The 13,972-nt window shown below is 37.6% G+C and overlaps 1 protein-coding gene across 2 annotated transcripts in view; it reads left to right on the top strand.

Annotated features, from left to right (window-relative positions):
* Positions 1–13,609, top strand: part of SUSD1 (sushi domain containing 1) — a 53,645-nt gene extending 40,036 nt beyond the window's left edge. Inside the window, exons 13-15 of one of the 2 annotated variants that reach the window (XM_081317873.1) lie at positions 7,943–7,982; positions 9,467–9,560; positions 12,366–13,609. In XM_081317873.1, the coding sequence (XP_081173999.1) occupies positions 7,943–7,982; positions 9,467–9,560; positions 12,366–12,387 (156 nt within the window). In that variant the 3' untranslated portion in view covers positions 12,388–13,609. Of the gene's footprint in view, positions 1–436; positions 662–7,942; positions 7,983–9,466; positions 9,561–12,365 lie in introns of those variants that run through there. The other variant, XM_081317874.1, reaches the window with a different exon arrangement.
* The last annotated feature ends 363 nt before the right edge of the window (positions 13,610–13,972 follow it).

Raw genomic sequence — 13,972 nt, 5'->3', positions numbered from 1 at the left:
ATAAAACCCACTCTAGTAAACCAAAACCTCCATTTTCCTTGGCATCTTGTAATATTTTCATCTTAATTCTACCTTTCTTTCCTTGCCAAATAAATTTCAAAATTAATGGATTTAAATCTTCAAAGATTTTTTTCTCAAGTTTTATAGGTATTGTTTGGAATAGAAATAAAATTTTTGGTCATATATTCACCTTCACTGTAGCAATTCTTCCTAATATTGACAATTGCAAGTTTTTCCATTTTTCCAAATCCGCTCTTATTTGATTCAATAATTTTATATAATTATCTTCTTTTATCGTTGAACATTTTACTGTTCAGTATATTCCCAGGTATTTAACATTTTTAACTATTGTAGTTCTATGTTTTCTGACGTGTTTTTTTTGTTTATCTGAAAGATTTTTAACGATTACTTTAGTTTTTTCTCTGTTTATTTTCAGTCCTGCTATTTCTCCACACTGCTATATCTTTTCCAGTAGTTTAGGAATCATCTCCAAGGGTTCTTCTAAAACAGGGGTGTCAAACTGCCGGCCCGTAGGCCGGATGCGTCATTGGAAAACCACGCCCACCCCATTGCCGGCAATGGTGAAAAAGCTCCGATACATTGCGTGACATCACATGACGTCGCGGGTTTGACATGTCTGTTCTAAAATAAATACCAAATCATATGCAAATGCTTGTAGTTTGTATGTTTCACCTTTTATTTCTAGTCCTTTAATTTCTGTATCTTGTCTAATATTTCTATTTAGAAACTTCCAAGGTTAAAATAAATAACAATGGAGATAATAGACATCCTTGCCTTGTACCTTTTGTTATCTCAAAGTTCTGTATAATCTCCATTCACAATCACTTTCACTGTTTATTGTATATTGTTTTAATCATATTTATAAAGTTTTATCCCAAGTCCATTATTTTTAATTGCTGAATCATAAATTGCCAGGAAACTTTATCAAATGCCTTTTGGGCATCTAAAAATATTAGTGCCAATTGTTTCCCTGGATATAATTCATAATATTCCAAGATATCCATTATCACTCTTAAATTATTTTTAATTTGTCTCTTTGGTAAAAAAACCATTTTGGTCTGAATGCATAAATTCAGTTAAAAATCTTTCAGTCTCTGCTATTGAAGTAAAAATTTTATAATTCACATTTAATAATGATAAAAAGGTAAAGGTTCCCCCGCACATGCGTGCTAGTTGTTTCCAACTCTAGGGGCCGGTGCTCATCTCCGTTTCAAAGCTGAAGAGCCAGTACTGGTCCGAGGACGTCTCCGTGGTCATGTGGCTGGCATGACTAGACGCCAAAGGCGCACGAAACACTGTTACCTTCCCACCGTAGTGGTCCCTATTTTTCTACTTGCATTTTTACTTGCTTTCGAAGTAAAGCAATTAACCAGTGGAACAACCTGCCTCCAGAAGTGGTGAATGCTCCAACACTGGAAGTTTTTAAGAAGAGACTGGCCAGCCACTTGTCTGAAATGGTATAGGGTTTCCTGCCTGAGCAGGGGTTTGGACTAGATGACCTCCAAGGTCCCTTCCAACTTATTATGCTAACTCTAAAAATTTTATAATTCACATTTAATAATGATATCGGTCTGTAATTTTTTATCTGTAATTTTTTATCTGTGTCAAGTCTGTATCTTCTTTTGGTATTACGGTAATATTTGCTTCTGTCATGTATTTGGGAGTTTAGCCTCCAACAAAAGTTCATTGCACAAGTCTTTCAACGGTTCACTTAATGTATCTTGTAAAGATTTATACAGCTCTGCCGGTAGTCCATCTGGCCCCAGTGTTTTCTCATTTGTTTGTCTTCTTATAGCCTCTGTTATTTCCATCATTGTTCTTTTTTCCTCTAGCATAGTTTTAACAGTTTCTGAAATTTTTGGAAAATTTATTTTCTTCCAGATATTGAATCACTTTCTCCCTTGGAATTTCTTCTATATCGTACAGTTTCTTATAATATTCTTTAATTATCTTTTTTATTTCTTCATTTTTAAATTGTAGGCAACCTTTTTCATCTACTAAATTATTTATCAGTTTCTTCTGTTTTTTAAGTTTGTAAGCTAGCCATCTTCCTGGTTTGTTTGCATTTTCAAAAAAGTTTTGTTTTGCTCTTTTTATTTGCTGTGCCAATTTTTATGAATCCAACAAATTTAATTTATGTTTTATTGTTTCCATTTCTCTTTTCAGAATCTTCTTTTGTGAATTCATTTGCAGTTCTGATTCTAGGTTTTGTAATGTTGTATCTTCTTTTTTGTCTTCTTTCAAGAAAAACTCCATTTCTTTTGCTGCTAGTTCTATAAATTCTTTTTCTTTTAATATAGATTGATTCAAAGTCCATCTCAATTTTTTGGTATTCCTCTCCCTGTCATTTTCAAGGGGTTGTGGTCTGCCCTTGTACCTGGTTCTATCTCAAGCATACTTGTCCTCAATTCAGATGTCATCCAAATCATGCCAGTTCTGGACCAGGATTTATGACTGTTTGAATAAAATGTGTATTGTAATTTTCCTGGATTAATTTCCCTCCAGACATCTTGTACCCCAATTTCCTCTATCATATTAAAAAAGTCTTAGATAATCTTTTCCTTCCACTTTTTCCTGTTTTGCTACTTTTGTAGTCTTAATATCCCATCCACTATTGCATTGAAATCTCCTGCTAAGCAAATATTTTGATACTTAGATTTCTATTGTTTTTCTATGGAGATTTTGATAAAATTCTTCCTGTTTATTATTTGGTGCATATATTGCTACCAGCAATGTTTGGTTTTGATGTAGAAATATTTCTACCATCGCAGTTCTTCCTTCTTCATCGGAATAAATCATTTTAGAGTCTATTGTCTCTTTAATATATATGGCTACACCTCTTTTTTTCTGCTGAGCTGATGCATGGTAAAAGTTTCCAATTTTTGGGTATTCCAGCAGTTTGTAATATTGTCTTTTTATGTGTCTCTTGCAAACAAATTATATCTATGTTTACTTTCTGTAGTTTTCTAAAAAAATATTTCTTTTTGATGGGGAATTCAGTCCATTTATATTCACTGAAAAAATTCTGTTTTCTTTCCCCATTTCAATTACTTATATTTAGATCTTGTTGATCTCGTAGCCCTTTGTTCTCTGGGTATTCCCTCACTCTCTTGATCATGTTTCTCCTGTTCTTCTGTTTGTATCGTTGCTTCCTCAGTTGTTTCTTTTGTTTGTTTCTGGTCTTTTTTCTCCTCTTGATGATATTGTTCTCCTTCATTTAAAAATGCTTGATTTCTTTCATCAAAGTCATGTGCCTTCCAAACTGAGTCCAGTCGGTATATTGTATTATTCCGGTTGATTAAGATCCCTTCTGACATTAACCATCTGAAGTTTAACCTTTTGCAATTAGCTTTGTAGTTAAGAAGTGATATTGTCTTTGGCTGTCTCTTACTCTCTTGAGATCTGCTTTAACACCACAATTTCTTTATTCTTGTAATGTCTCATCTAACTTTTCTTAGTATTTCATCACTTGTTTTCTTTATGAATCTTACGTGAACTTCTCTGGGTAGTTTATATTTCCTTGCATGGCTTAAATTCATTCAAAATATTTCATCTATCTCCATTTGTATCTCTGCTTGGTCTGCTTTCATAGCCTCTGCCAGTAAATCAATAATCACAACTGCTATATCTTCTTCTCTGTCTTCAGGAATATTTTGAAATCTTAAATAGTGTTCCACTTTCTCCATTTGTAAAACTGCCACTGCCCCTTCTAGATTTTGATTTGCTTGTTCTAATTTTTCATTTTCTTGCATTAGTACTTCCATTTTTTGGTCAATATCATCTGATTTACTTTCCATTTTCTGAATTCTTTGTTCATTTTTAACAGTCATTTGCTGATGAGGTTCATATTGTGTCTTTATAGCCAACATTTCTTCATTTAATTTATCAAAATTACTTTTTTTCTCTTCATGGTTTCTCTGTATTGATTCTTGAATTAATTTTAATGTAGTTTGCATCTCAGTTTGAGCAGTGCTTATTTTCTCACGCTGCAACTTGTTTCAATAGATGCCTGGCTTGCTGGGCTAGATTTTCCAAAAGAAGGTGCAGTGGACGTTTTTTTTTCATAAGTCTAGTGAGATTTGATGCAGTCATTCTTCAAGCCAAAAATTAGGCTAAAATCCAAACCATGAAAAGAGCCAAGTACATTAGGCTAGATCCAAATTCTCAAGGAGAAAAAACAAGAAAAAAGGAGAAAAAAGCCAAATGTCTTAGGCTAAAATCCAACCATAAAATCGAGCCAATTACTTTAGGCTAAATCCAAATCCTCCAGTCAAACCACAAATGTAAAATGCCCGCTGTCTCCAAATAATTCCTGTTTTGGTTATATTCAGAGTCAACAGATATAATGGTAGAGATTCTTTTCTCTTGCAAAGTCACTTTGTTTACACCAGGTGTTGTTTCAAGGTCAAACACTTTTCAAATTCTTTTATTATTTGGTATTACTGTAATATCTCCTTTCACCACTAGATGTCCGCATACACTGTATTGTCTATATCTGCCTTTTTTTTTTACAGAGTTTTCTTTTAAATTCTTTGTAAGTTATTTACCCTGGGAATTAAATCCAAAAAGATTTCCCACGTTCCAGAGGTTAAACAGTCTTTCTTTAAGTCGATCTAAGTTCCATTTTTAGGTATTTTTTAAATATTCCTTACATTCCTTCCCCCTCTTGTAATTTCTCGCCACTTTTAACTCTCTTCTCCCCTAGTCCTTCGTAGATTTTTCCCAATCAGGGGATTGGAACGCTATAGTAGGAAGCCAAAAGATAACCGGAATAACAGGCAAGTTTGGCCTTGGAGTACAAAATGAAGCAGGGCACAGGCTGATAGAATTTTGTCAAGAGAATACGATGGTCATAGCAAACACTCTTTTCCAACAACCCAAGAGACGGCTTTACACATGGACATCACCAGACGGTCAACACAGAAATCAGATTGACTATATGCTCTGCAGCCAAAGATGGAGAAGCTCTATACAGTCAGTAAAAACAAGACCAGGAGCTGACTGTGGCTCAGACCATGAGCTTCTTGTTGCAAAGTTTAGGCTTAAATTAAAGAAAGTAGGGAAAAGCGCTAGGCCAGTCAGGTATGAATTAAATCATATCCCTGTTGAATATACAGTAGAGGTGACAAATAGATTTAATGAATTAGATCTGATAGACAGAGTGCCTGAAGAACTATGGACAGAGGTTCGCAACATTGTACAAGAGGTAGCAACCAAAACCATCCCAAAGAAAAAGAAATGCAAGAAAGCAAAATGGCTGTCTGAGGAAGCTTTGCAAATAGCTGAGGAAAGGAGGGAAGCGAAAGGCAAGGGAGAAAAAGAAAGATATTCCCAATTAAATGCAGAATTCCAAAGAATAGCTAGAAGAGATAAGAATGCCTTCTTAAATGAACAATGCAAAGAAATAGAAGAAAACAATAGAATAGGGAGGACCAGAGATCTTTTCAAGAAAATTGGAGAGATGAAAGGAACGTTTCATGCAAAAATGGGCATGATAAAGGACCAAAATGGCAGGGACCTAACAGAGGCAGAAGAGATTAAGAAGAGGTGGCAAAATTACACAGAAGAACTATACAAGAATGAGCTTAACGTCCCTGATAATTACAATGAGGTGGTCACTGACCTCGAGCCAGACATCCTAGAATGTGAAGTGAAGTGGGCCTTAGAAAAGCTGAGCAACAACAAAGCTAGTGGAGGTGACAGTATCCCAGCTGAGCTATTCAAAATCTTAAAAGACGATGCAGTAAAAGTGCTACACTCAATTTGCCAGCAAATTTGGAAAACTCAACAGTGGCCACAGGATTGGAAAAGATCAGTTTACATTCCAATTCCAAAGAAAGGCAGTGCCAAAGAATGTTCAAACTATCGCACCATTGCACTCATTTCTCATGCTAGTAAAGTTATGCTTAAAATCCTACAAGCTAGACTCCAGCAGTATGTGGATCGAGAACTACCAGACGTACAGGCAGGATTTCGAAGAGGCAGAGGAACCAGAGATCAAATTGCCAACATACGCTGGATCATGGAGAAAGCTAGAGAGTTCCAGAAAAACATCTACTTCTGCTTCATTGACTATGCTAAAGCCTTTGATTGTGTGGATCATAACAAACTCTGGCAAGTCCTTAAAGAGATGGGCATACCAGACCATCTTATTTGTCTCTTGAGAAATATATATGCGGGTCAAGAAGCAACAGTGAGAACTGGACACGGAACCACTGATTGGTTCCAAATTGGGAAAGGAGTCTGGCAAGGCTGTATACTGTCGCCTTGCCTATTTAACTTATATGCAGAGCACATCATGAGAAAGGCAAGGCTAGATGAATCAAAAGTTGGAATTAAGATTGCTGGAAGAAACATCAACAACCTAAGATATGCAGATGATACCACTCTAATGGCAGAAAGTGAAGAAGAACTAAAGAGCCTCTTGTTGCGGGTGAAGAAGGAGAGTGCAATACTTGGGTTGAAACTAAACATTAAGAAAACCAAGATCATGGCATCTGGCCCTCTCAATTCCTGGCAAATAGATGGGGAAGAAATGGAGGTAGTGACAGATTTTATTTTCCTGGGCTCCAAGATCACTGCAGATGGGGACTGTAGCCAAGAAATTAAAAGACGCTTGCTCCTTGGGAGGAAAGCCATGGCAAATCTAGACAGCACACTAAAAAGCAGAGACATCACCCTGTCAACAAAAGTGCGTATAGTCAAGGCTATGGTCTTCCCAGTTGCAATGTATGGCAGTGAAAGCTGGACCATAAGAAAGGCTGAGCGCCAAAGAATTGAAGCCTTTGAACTATGGTGCTGGAGAAGACTCCTGCGAGTTCCTTGGACTGCAAGGCGATCAAACCGGTCAGTCCTAGAGGAGTTCAACCCTGACTGCTCTTTAGAAGGCCAGATCCTGAAGCTAAAACTCAAATACTTTGGCCACCTAATGAGAAGGAAGGACTCACTGGAGAAGAGCCTAATGCTGGGAAAGTTTGAGGGCAATAGAAGAAGGGGACGACAGAGAATGAGGTGGCTGGATGGAGTCACTGAAGCAGTAGGCGTGAGCTTAGATGGACTCCAGAAGATGGTAGAGGACAGGAAGGCCTGGAAGAACGTTGTCCATAGGGTCGCGATGGGTCGGACACGACTTCGCAACTAACAACAACAACAACAAAGGAAAAGGAATAAAAAAACAGGCTCACCCAGTTTCAGCACGCTGTTGACAATCAGCTGTTTGGCGGAGCACCGTGGCTCCTCGCTTTTTTTCCTGGCTGACGATGACTTGGGCTGCCTGTGCTTACCAGGCAGCCTTTCTTCTGTCCTTTAGAAAGGTTTCTTCAGTCCATCTGGACTGACTGCCGTCTGGTCCAGACTCCCGAAGCTTCCCTTTTTCTTCGTTGCCCCTCCAGGGCAACTTTCCAACTCCTTGGGGTCGCCAGACCAAACAAAATTGGGCTAAGAAGCCGGAGCCCCGGTTTCTTTCATCTGTCTCATCATGGCGTCAGACCGGAATTGCAACTGGCACACTTTTACTATGATCTCAGCATCCTGCGGTCAGGTAGAACTAAGGATCAGATCAATTCTAATTTTCATTTTAATGAATATGTATTGTATGCTAAGAAAAACTGCATACCAAAAGGTGGAGAAAAGAATATGTAAAAATAGCATTTTATTGCTTTATTTGTATATTATGGCAGAGTGCCATACAAAAATGTAGAAATTCTGTGAAATGCATGCAAATATTGTTGTTGTTTTTTTTAAAAAAAAATAGTTTTAAATTTAAATTGTGAAACTGGATAGAAAAATGTAAGATGATATATAAGAAGTGAGGAGCACCTGTGTTCTAAAATTTAAAGATCTGCCCAACCTTATTGAGAATTAGAGTTTTTATGTATTGAGAAAAAAATAATGTAAATTTATGTGTGTGTTTTTCCCTCAGATGAAAACACAGTCCTGTGTAATATGGGCCCATATTAGAGGTAGGTTTTCTGCTGGAAAAAAAAGTGCTGCGCTGTTGAGGCAAGGAGACAAAATGATAGGGAAAAAATTGTCAAGTGAACTACTATTAAATTTATTATCACTCCACACTGTTGCAAATCTATATTTCAGAGCTAGACACATTAACAACAATAACACCATAACAAATTTCTAAACAAGCTACATTCCTATGAGGGAAGTGTGTAGTGGGGTGCCCCAGTGTGCTCTGGGCCCAGTACTCTTCAACATCTTTATCAATGATTTGGACGAGGGGATAGATGGGGAACTCATCAAATTTGCAGACGATACCAAGCTGGCAGGAATAGCCAATACTCCAGAAGATAGGCTTAAGATATAGAAGGATCTTGACAGACTTGAACATTGGGGGCTATCAAACAAAATGAAATTCAGTGGTGAAAAAGTAAGGGCCCAATTGGCAAAAGGTTGGAAACATGCGGGAGAAGCCTTCACCCTGCAGTGGATAGACGATGGCTAAAATGATGATATGCAAATCACATTCAACTGAACACTGAGGCCTAGGCCTACACAACACATTAAGTGAAAATGTGGTTTGCTAATTTAGGATGTAGTGTGTAGCATAACTTGAGTGTTTTACAAATGATGCTTTGTAATTGAGATGTCTTGAATGACCCCAGTCAACAGAAATCTATTCTGAAAACTGGTTCCCTCATCATCCAAGGTTTTCCCCTCAGTCTATTAAATATGGACCATGATGTGTCACATTTAATTGTAGGAGGAAAGCTACAAGCCTGTCGTATACCAAAATTAGGAGTCTGGCGGCACCTTTGTCCAACTAACAAACATTATTAAAAGGCATAGCTCGCTTTGTCAGAAGCAGCCGAGTGGCTTAACTGATGTAAGATTGAAATTGGGATGAGAATGAAAGTGTCAGTGGACAGATCTTTTGTGGATTGCTGGCATGTTTTTTTTTTTAATGGAGGACCGTTTGCAATTACAAGTTGTAATTTGGTCGTGGTTGCAAATCCTGAACGTCATTTGCTTATCTCTTCATGAACTTTCCTGCCCCCCACCTCCAAAACAGTTCAGGTTTTTGACTTGTTGTTTTTTGTTTGTTTTTGGAGGTAATTGCATCTAATCTTTGTATGTAAGAGATGGCCTTCATGTAAGAACAAGGAGCGTCTCAATTTAGCTTTGCCTTCATCTCTGATATTCTTCCTATTTTTTTTAATAACGACTAAAGAGCTACACGCAGATCTGATGATGGTTTTTTGCTTGTACTTGACTTGTCCAGCTTGTCCAGTGCAAATTGCAGATCAAAGGGGAGATTTCTGGGCAATTCCCACTGCAAAGTGTGAGAAAACAAAGAATAAGGTGTATGTGTGTGTGTGTGTGTGTGTGTGTGTGTGTGTGTGTGTTTCAAATGGTTACAGACTCTTATTTTCTGAGTTCCTTTATTACATGTTTTACAATTGGTAAATGGTGTTTTATTTTTTCTTTCTTTCAGATATATCATTCCCAATACAGCATTTGACTATTGTTATTTTAAGCTCAGTTGCTGCTATCAGTACCATCTTTTTATTATTACTCAGCCTAGCATGGTAGGTAACATTACGTGACTTACTTGAAATTATAGTTTATTTAAAGTCAACCAGTTATTCCTTTCACAATGCATTCAATCAAATAAGCAATAATTGATTTATAAAGATAAAATTCTCCAGCAGTCATATAATTAAATCCTGTTAGCAAAAAAATGCGAAAGCTGGTTTATATATTTTCCTTAGGAAAATGTTCAGGAGTAGTATATTGGCCATGTCACTGATGCTTTTCACCACTCAAATTATTAAAAACAAGAAAGAACAATACTAAGTCAGGGCTTTTCAACCAGTAGTATGGGTACCATCTATGGTACATTGGCACCTGGCAGGTGGTATGCAACCATCCTAGAAAAGTGGTAACGGGGGAGGGGAATGAGCTGAACAGTGGCAGCACCGCAGAAGCCTGAGTGAGAGATGGCTGGAGCTGCAGGGCTGTCAGGGCTCAGCGGAAGTGCCATGATCAGTGCTTCTTCAGAGCTGTCAGGGCTCAACGGAAGTGCCAGGATCAGTGCCGAGCCCAGAAGAAGCACCGATCAGCTGGAATGTTGCAGCATCTCCAGGGTCTTGTGATTTACATTCAGATGCTTGGCAACTGATTCATATTTATTTATTTATTTATTTATTTATTTTATTACATTTATATACCGCCCTTTCCCGAAGGACTCAGGGCGGTTTACAGGGTGATTAAAAAAAACAAGATACAAAAGTTAAAAACAAATTTAAAAAAAAAATATTTGTCCCTGCATAAATAAAACCCCAGTTAAAATAAGATTAATCCTCAGCCTGGGCCAGAGAGCTCGAAGAGCCAGGTCTTCAGGTCCCGGCGGAATGAACGGAGGTCGGGGGCAGTCCTCAGCTCCACTGGCAGCTGGTTCCAAAGGGCAGGCGCCCCCACTGAGAAGGCCCTATCCTTGGGTGTCGTCCGCCGGCAATCTCTTACCGGTGGCACCCTGAGAAGACCCTCCCTGTGGGAGCGCACTGGACGAAGGGAGCTTGGTGCCGGCAGCAGGTGTTCCCTCAGATATCCCGGACCCAAGCCATTTAGGGCTTTATAGGTCATCACCTATATGACGGTCACAGTGTCCCAGGGTCATATGAAGTGATCAAAACCTCCTGCAACCACCCAGCAGAGGGGGGGGGAAATAAAAACCAAGCACCCCCTACCCCACCCCCGCTGCCAATCCTGAACAGGAATGTTCACAACAATGAAAACTTTGGACAGGAGGAAGAGCGCCGCCGGGCGGGCAGGCAGGTGTCTTGCTCGGCTGTGGCTTGGGGGTCACTTTTTTCAGTGCCATTGTAACTTCGAACAGTCACTAAGTGAACTGTTGTAAGTCGAGGACTACCTGTACTTCATCACTTTTTTTGGTCATCAAGTTTTTGACACCTTGCTAGGCGACTGGTGGTACTCGGATGTTGCCATATTCTAAAAGTGGCACAATGGGTGAAAAGGTTGAAAAGCCCTGTCCTAAGTCTCCTTGCTGCAAAATGAATCTCTTATCTAGGGAATAGTTGGGGAAAGGTAGGAAACTGAAAAGCTTTTTTGCCTGCTTATTAACAATGGAATTACTGGAAAGCCATTTTTTCACATCTTTAACTGTCTTGGATTTCACTGCCCCTTTTATCTATTTTTTCCTCAATACTTTTGTAAATGTTGCTAATATTTTATAGAATAGAATAAAATAAAACATTTTATTTGGCAAGTGTGATTAGACACACAAGGAATTTGTCTCCAGTGCAGAAGCTCTCAGTCTACATGCAAAGCAATAGAATCATCATCATCATCACCATCTCAATAATAGGGTGGAGTAAAGAAGATAATAAGAAGACTAAATGATAATGCTACAGCCATACTACATGTGTAACTATAGCAATAACAATAGCGCTTAGTCTTATATACCGCTTCATAGTGCTTTACAGCCTCGCTAAGCGGTTTACAGAGCCAGCCTATGGCCTCCACAATCTGGGTGCTTATTTTACCAACCTAGGAAGGATGGAAGGCTGAGTCAATCTTGAGCCGGTCAAGATCGAACTGCTGGCAGCCAGCAGAGTTAGCCTGCAATACTGCACTCTAACCACTGTGCCACCACAACTATACATAGACATTAGACAGCACTATGAGAATTAGGTGCTGATCAGATTGATGGTCTGAGTGAAAAACCTGTCCCTGTTGTTTTGACATGCAGTGCCCTGTAGCGCCATCCCGAGGGGAAGAGTCAAAGCAGTTTATGTCCAAGATGTGAGGGGTCTGTAAATAACTACTCAGTTCTCGTTCTGACCTGTGCAATATATAATATACAATATATGCAGTATACTACTGTATATCTATATCTATCTGTATCTATATATCTATCTATATTTTATCTATCTAATCTATCAAACTATAATATTATGTGACTACCCTGAAGAGCAATATAAATAATAACTGTAAAGATTTACCTATTGATTTTTCTAGTGTATTATAAAAGTATATATTCATGAAAAACTCTTTTAATAGGATCTGCCTGTATGTTTGACTTTTTCAAAATTATTACTTGTGTGAATCTTGTAAAACCTTATCACCAGAAATATTATATTCTGCCGCTTTATAAGGCATTCAGACAGATTATATATTTGTCAATGTGCCAAACAAACATGGCAAATTTTCCTGCTGAGAAAGCTAAGCTGCTCAAAATATCAGAGTTAACTACATTTCCATTTAACTAAATGACTGTCCTAGTTACTCTGTCTTATTTTCTGTATTTCTGTGCTTCAACTGGTTTGACTGTGCTTAACTTTTTTCAACCTTTCCCCGATGTTTTTCTGCAGCAGCACTTTCAACTCCAGCTGAACCACCAAGGAAATGTTTTTGATAGACTGGATATTTATCAACTGCTATCAATACCGCCCAGGAAAGCAATGCATTCTGCAAACGAATTCTGCAAATGCTTTCATCTAATGGGTACGACTCCTGATCATTTGGAAGAGAATAAAAACAAGACACAAAAATACGGAGCAATCCTTCAGTGCTCAAGAGGAGGAAATCTGACAAAATCCATATGCAAAATACCATCTCCTGCCTTCCCGTTTAGAAAATGGGTTTTGATATCTTGTTTTCTTCATGTAGTTTTCAGTCCTGAAGCTTGTTATATTTGCTTACACACATACCCATTTTACACCCATAGCAAACCTGTGTATCTTCCGTTTCAGTTCACGTTAAGACACTGAATTTATTTTTGGATGGGGAATTACTGAATATTTTTTAAATAAGAACCTTTAGTAACTCTTCTTTCAAAACTAAAATGGAACATTTATATTAGAGGCCCAAGTTAAAACCAGAAATACACATTTCCGAAAATCATGTAAAGTTGAATTTGTTTTCTTTTGAAATCAAGAGGACTTTTCCTTTATTTCAATAGAATCTATCCTTACTTTTGTAATTTGCATCCACTCAGTAGGTGTTCATTTCTACTGAGTTGTTTAATGGGACAAAGCTAAAAAGTTAGGATGTTTGATCTCATGACTTTCGGAAAAGTTTACTACTTTCATATTTTGCAAAGAAGCAAAATTTGGTGAAATTTTCATTTAGCAAGAACTACAGTATTTTGTAGCCTCCCTGCTTCTCAGATTGCACTTAAAATTATGATGGGATATCTTTCAGAGGGTTTTTCAGATTAGAGGTTTTGTAGCTTTGTGCTGCAAATAGCTTACCCCTGGTGTTCAATGATCTGTAAAAAAAACACAAAAAAACAAAAAATGCATTTTCTGTTCAAAAGTAAAATTATTTCAAAACAGAAAAAAAAACACCAAAAGAATTTTACAAGCAAAGTGCAAGAGAAAAGACAAGCCTCTTCCATGGAAGAAAACGTTGGGCAAATTGGAAAATATATTTCAACCTACTCTCCAATCCAGGGAATTTCTAATTGAGATGCATTTGTCATTAGAATTTTTTTAAAATGTAGTTTTTGACGTACGATTTTAAGAAATAATTGGTAGAAAGCAGTTAAGCAGAAATGTTTACAGAACTTTGATGATCACTTGATTATTAAAGAAAAACATTTATTTTTCACTGAGTTATTCTTTTCTTCCTTATTTTGAAATGTATTATCGTTTTAGTAATGTTCCACATCATACAACTTTTCTTCCTGAGGTAATCAGGCCTATGGATGTCCTGGTAGAACAGTAAGAATATGTACACATTCAAAATGAATTTATAAAATGTACTTTTTTTTCTTGTTCACTCACTTTCCAACCAAGTACATTAGCTATTGTATATTACACTCCTTGGCGCTTTGACAAATTTTGGAGCCCTCTCGGGCTATTAGTATCACTAATGGCTAGCTATAAATCACCTCTGGTGAACCTATTGGTTATTTTCATCTGTAAGGTAAAGGTAAAGTTTCCCCTGCACATGCGTGCTAGTCGTTTCCGACTCT

This window comes from Vipera berus (assembly GCF_964194415.1).
Source record: "Vipera berus genome assembly, chromosome: 2".
Lineage (NCBI taxonomy): Eukaryota > Metazoa > Chordata > Lepidosauria > Squamata > Viperidae > Vipera > Vipera berus.
This window is presented reverse-complemented; position numbering and strand designations above follow the sequence as displayed.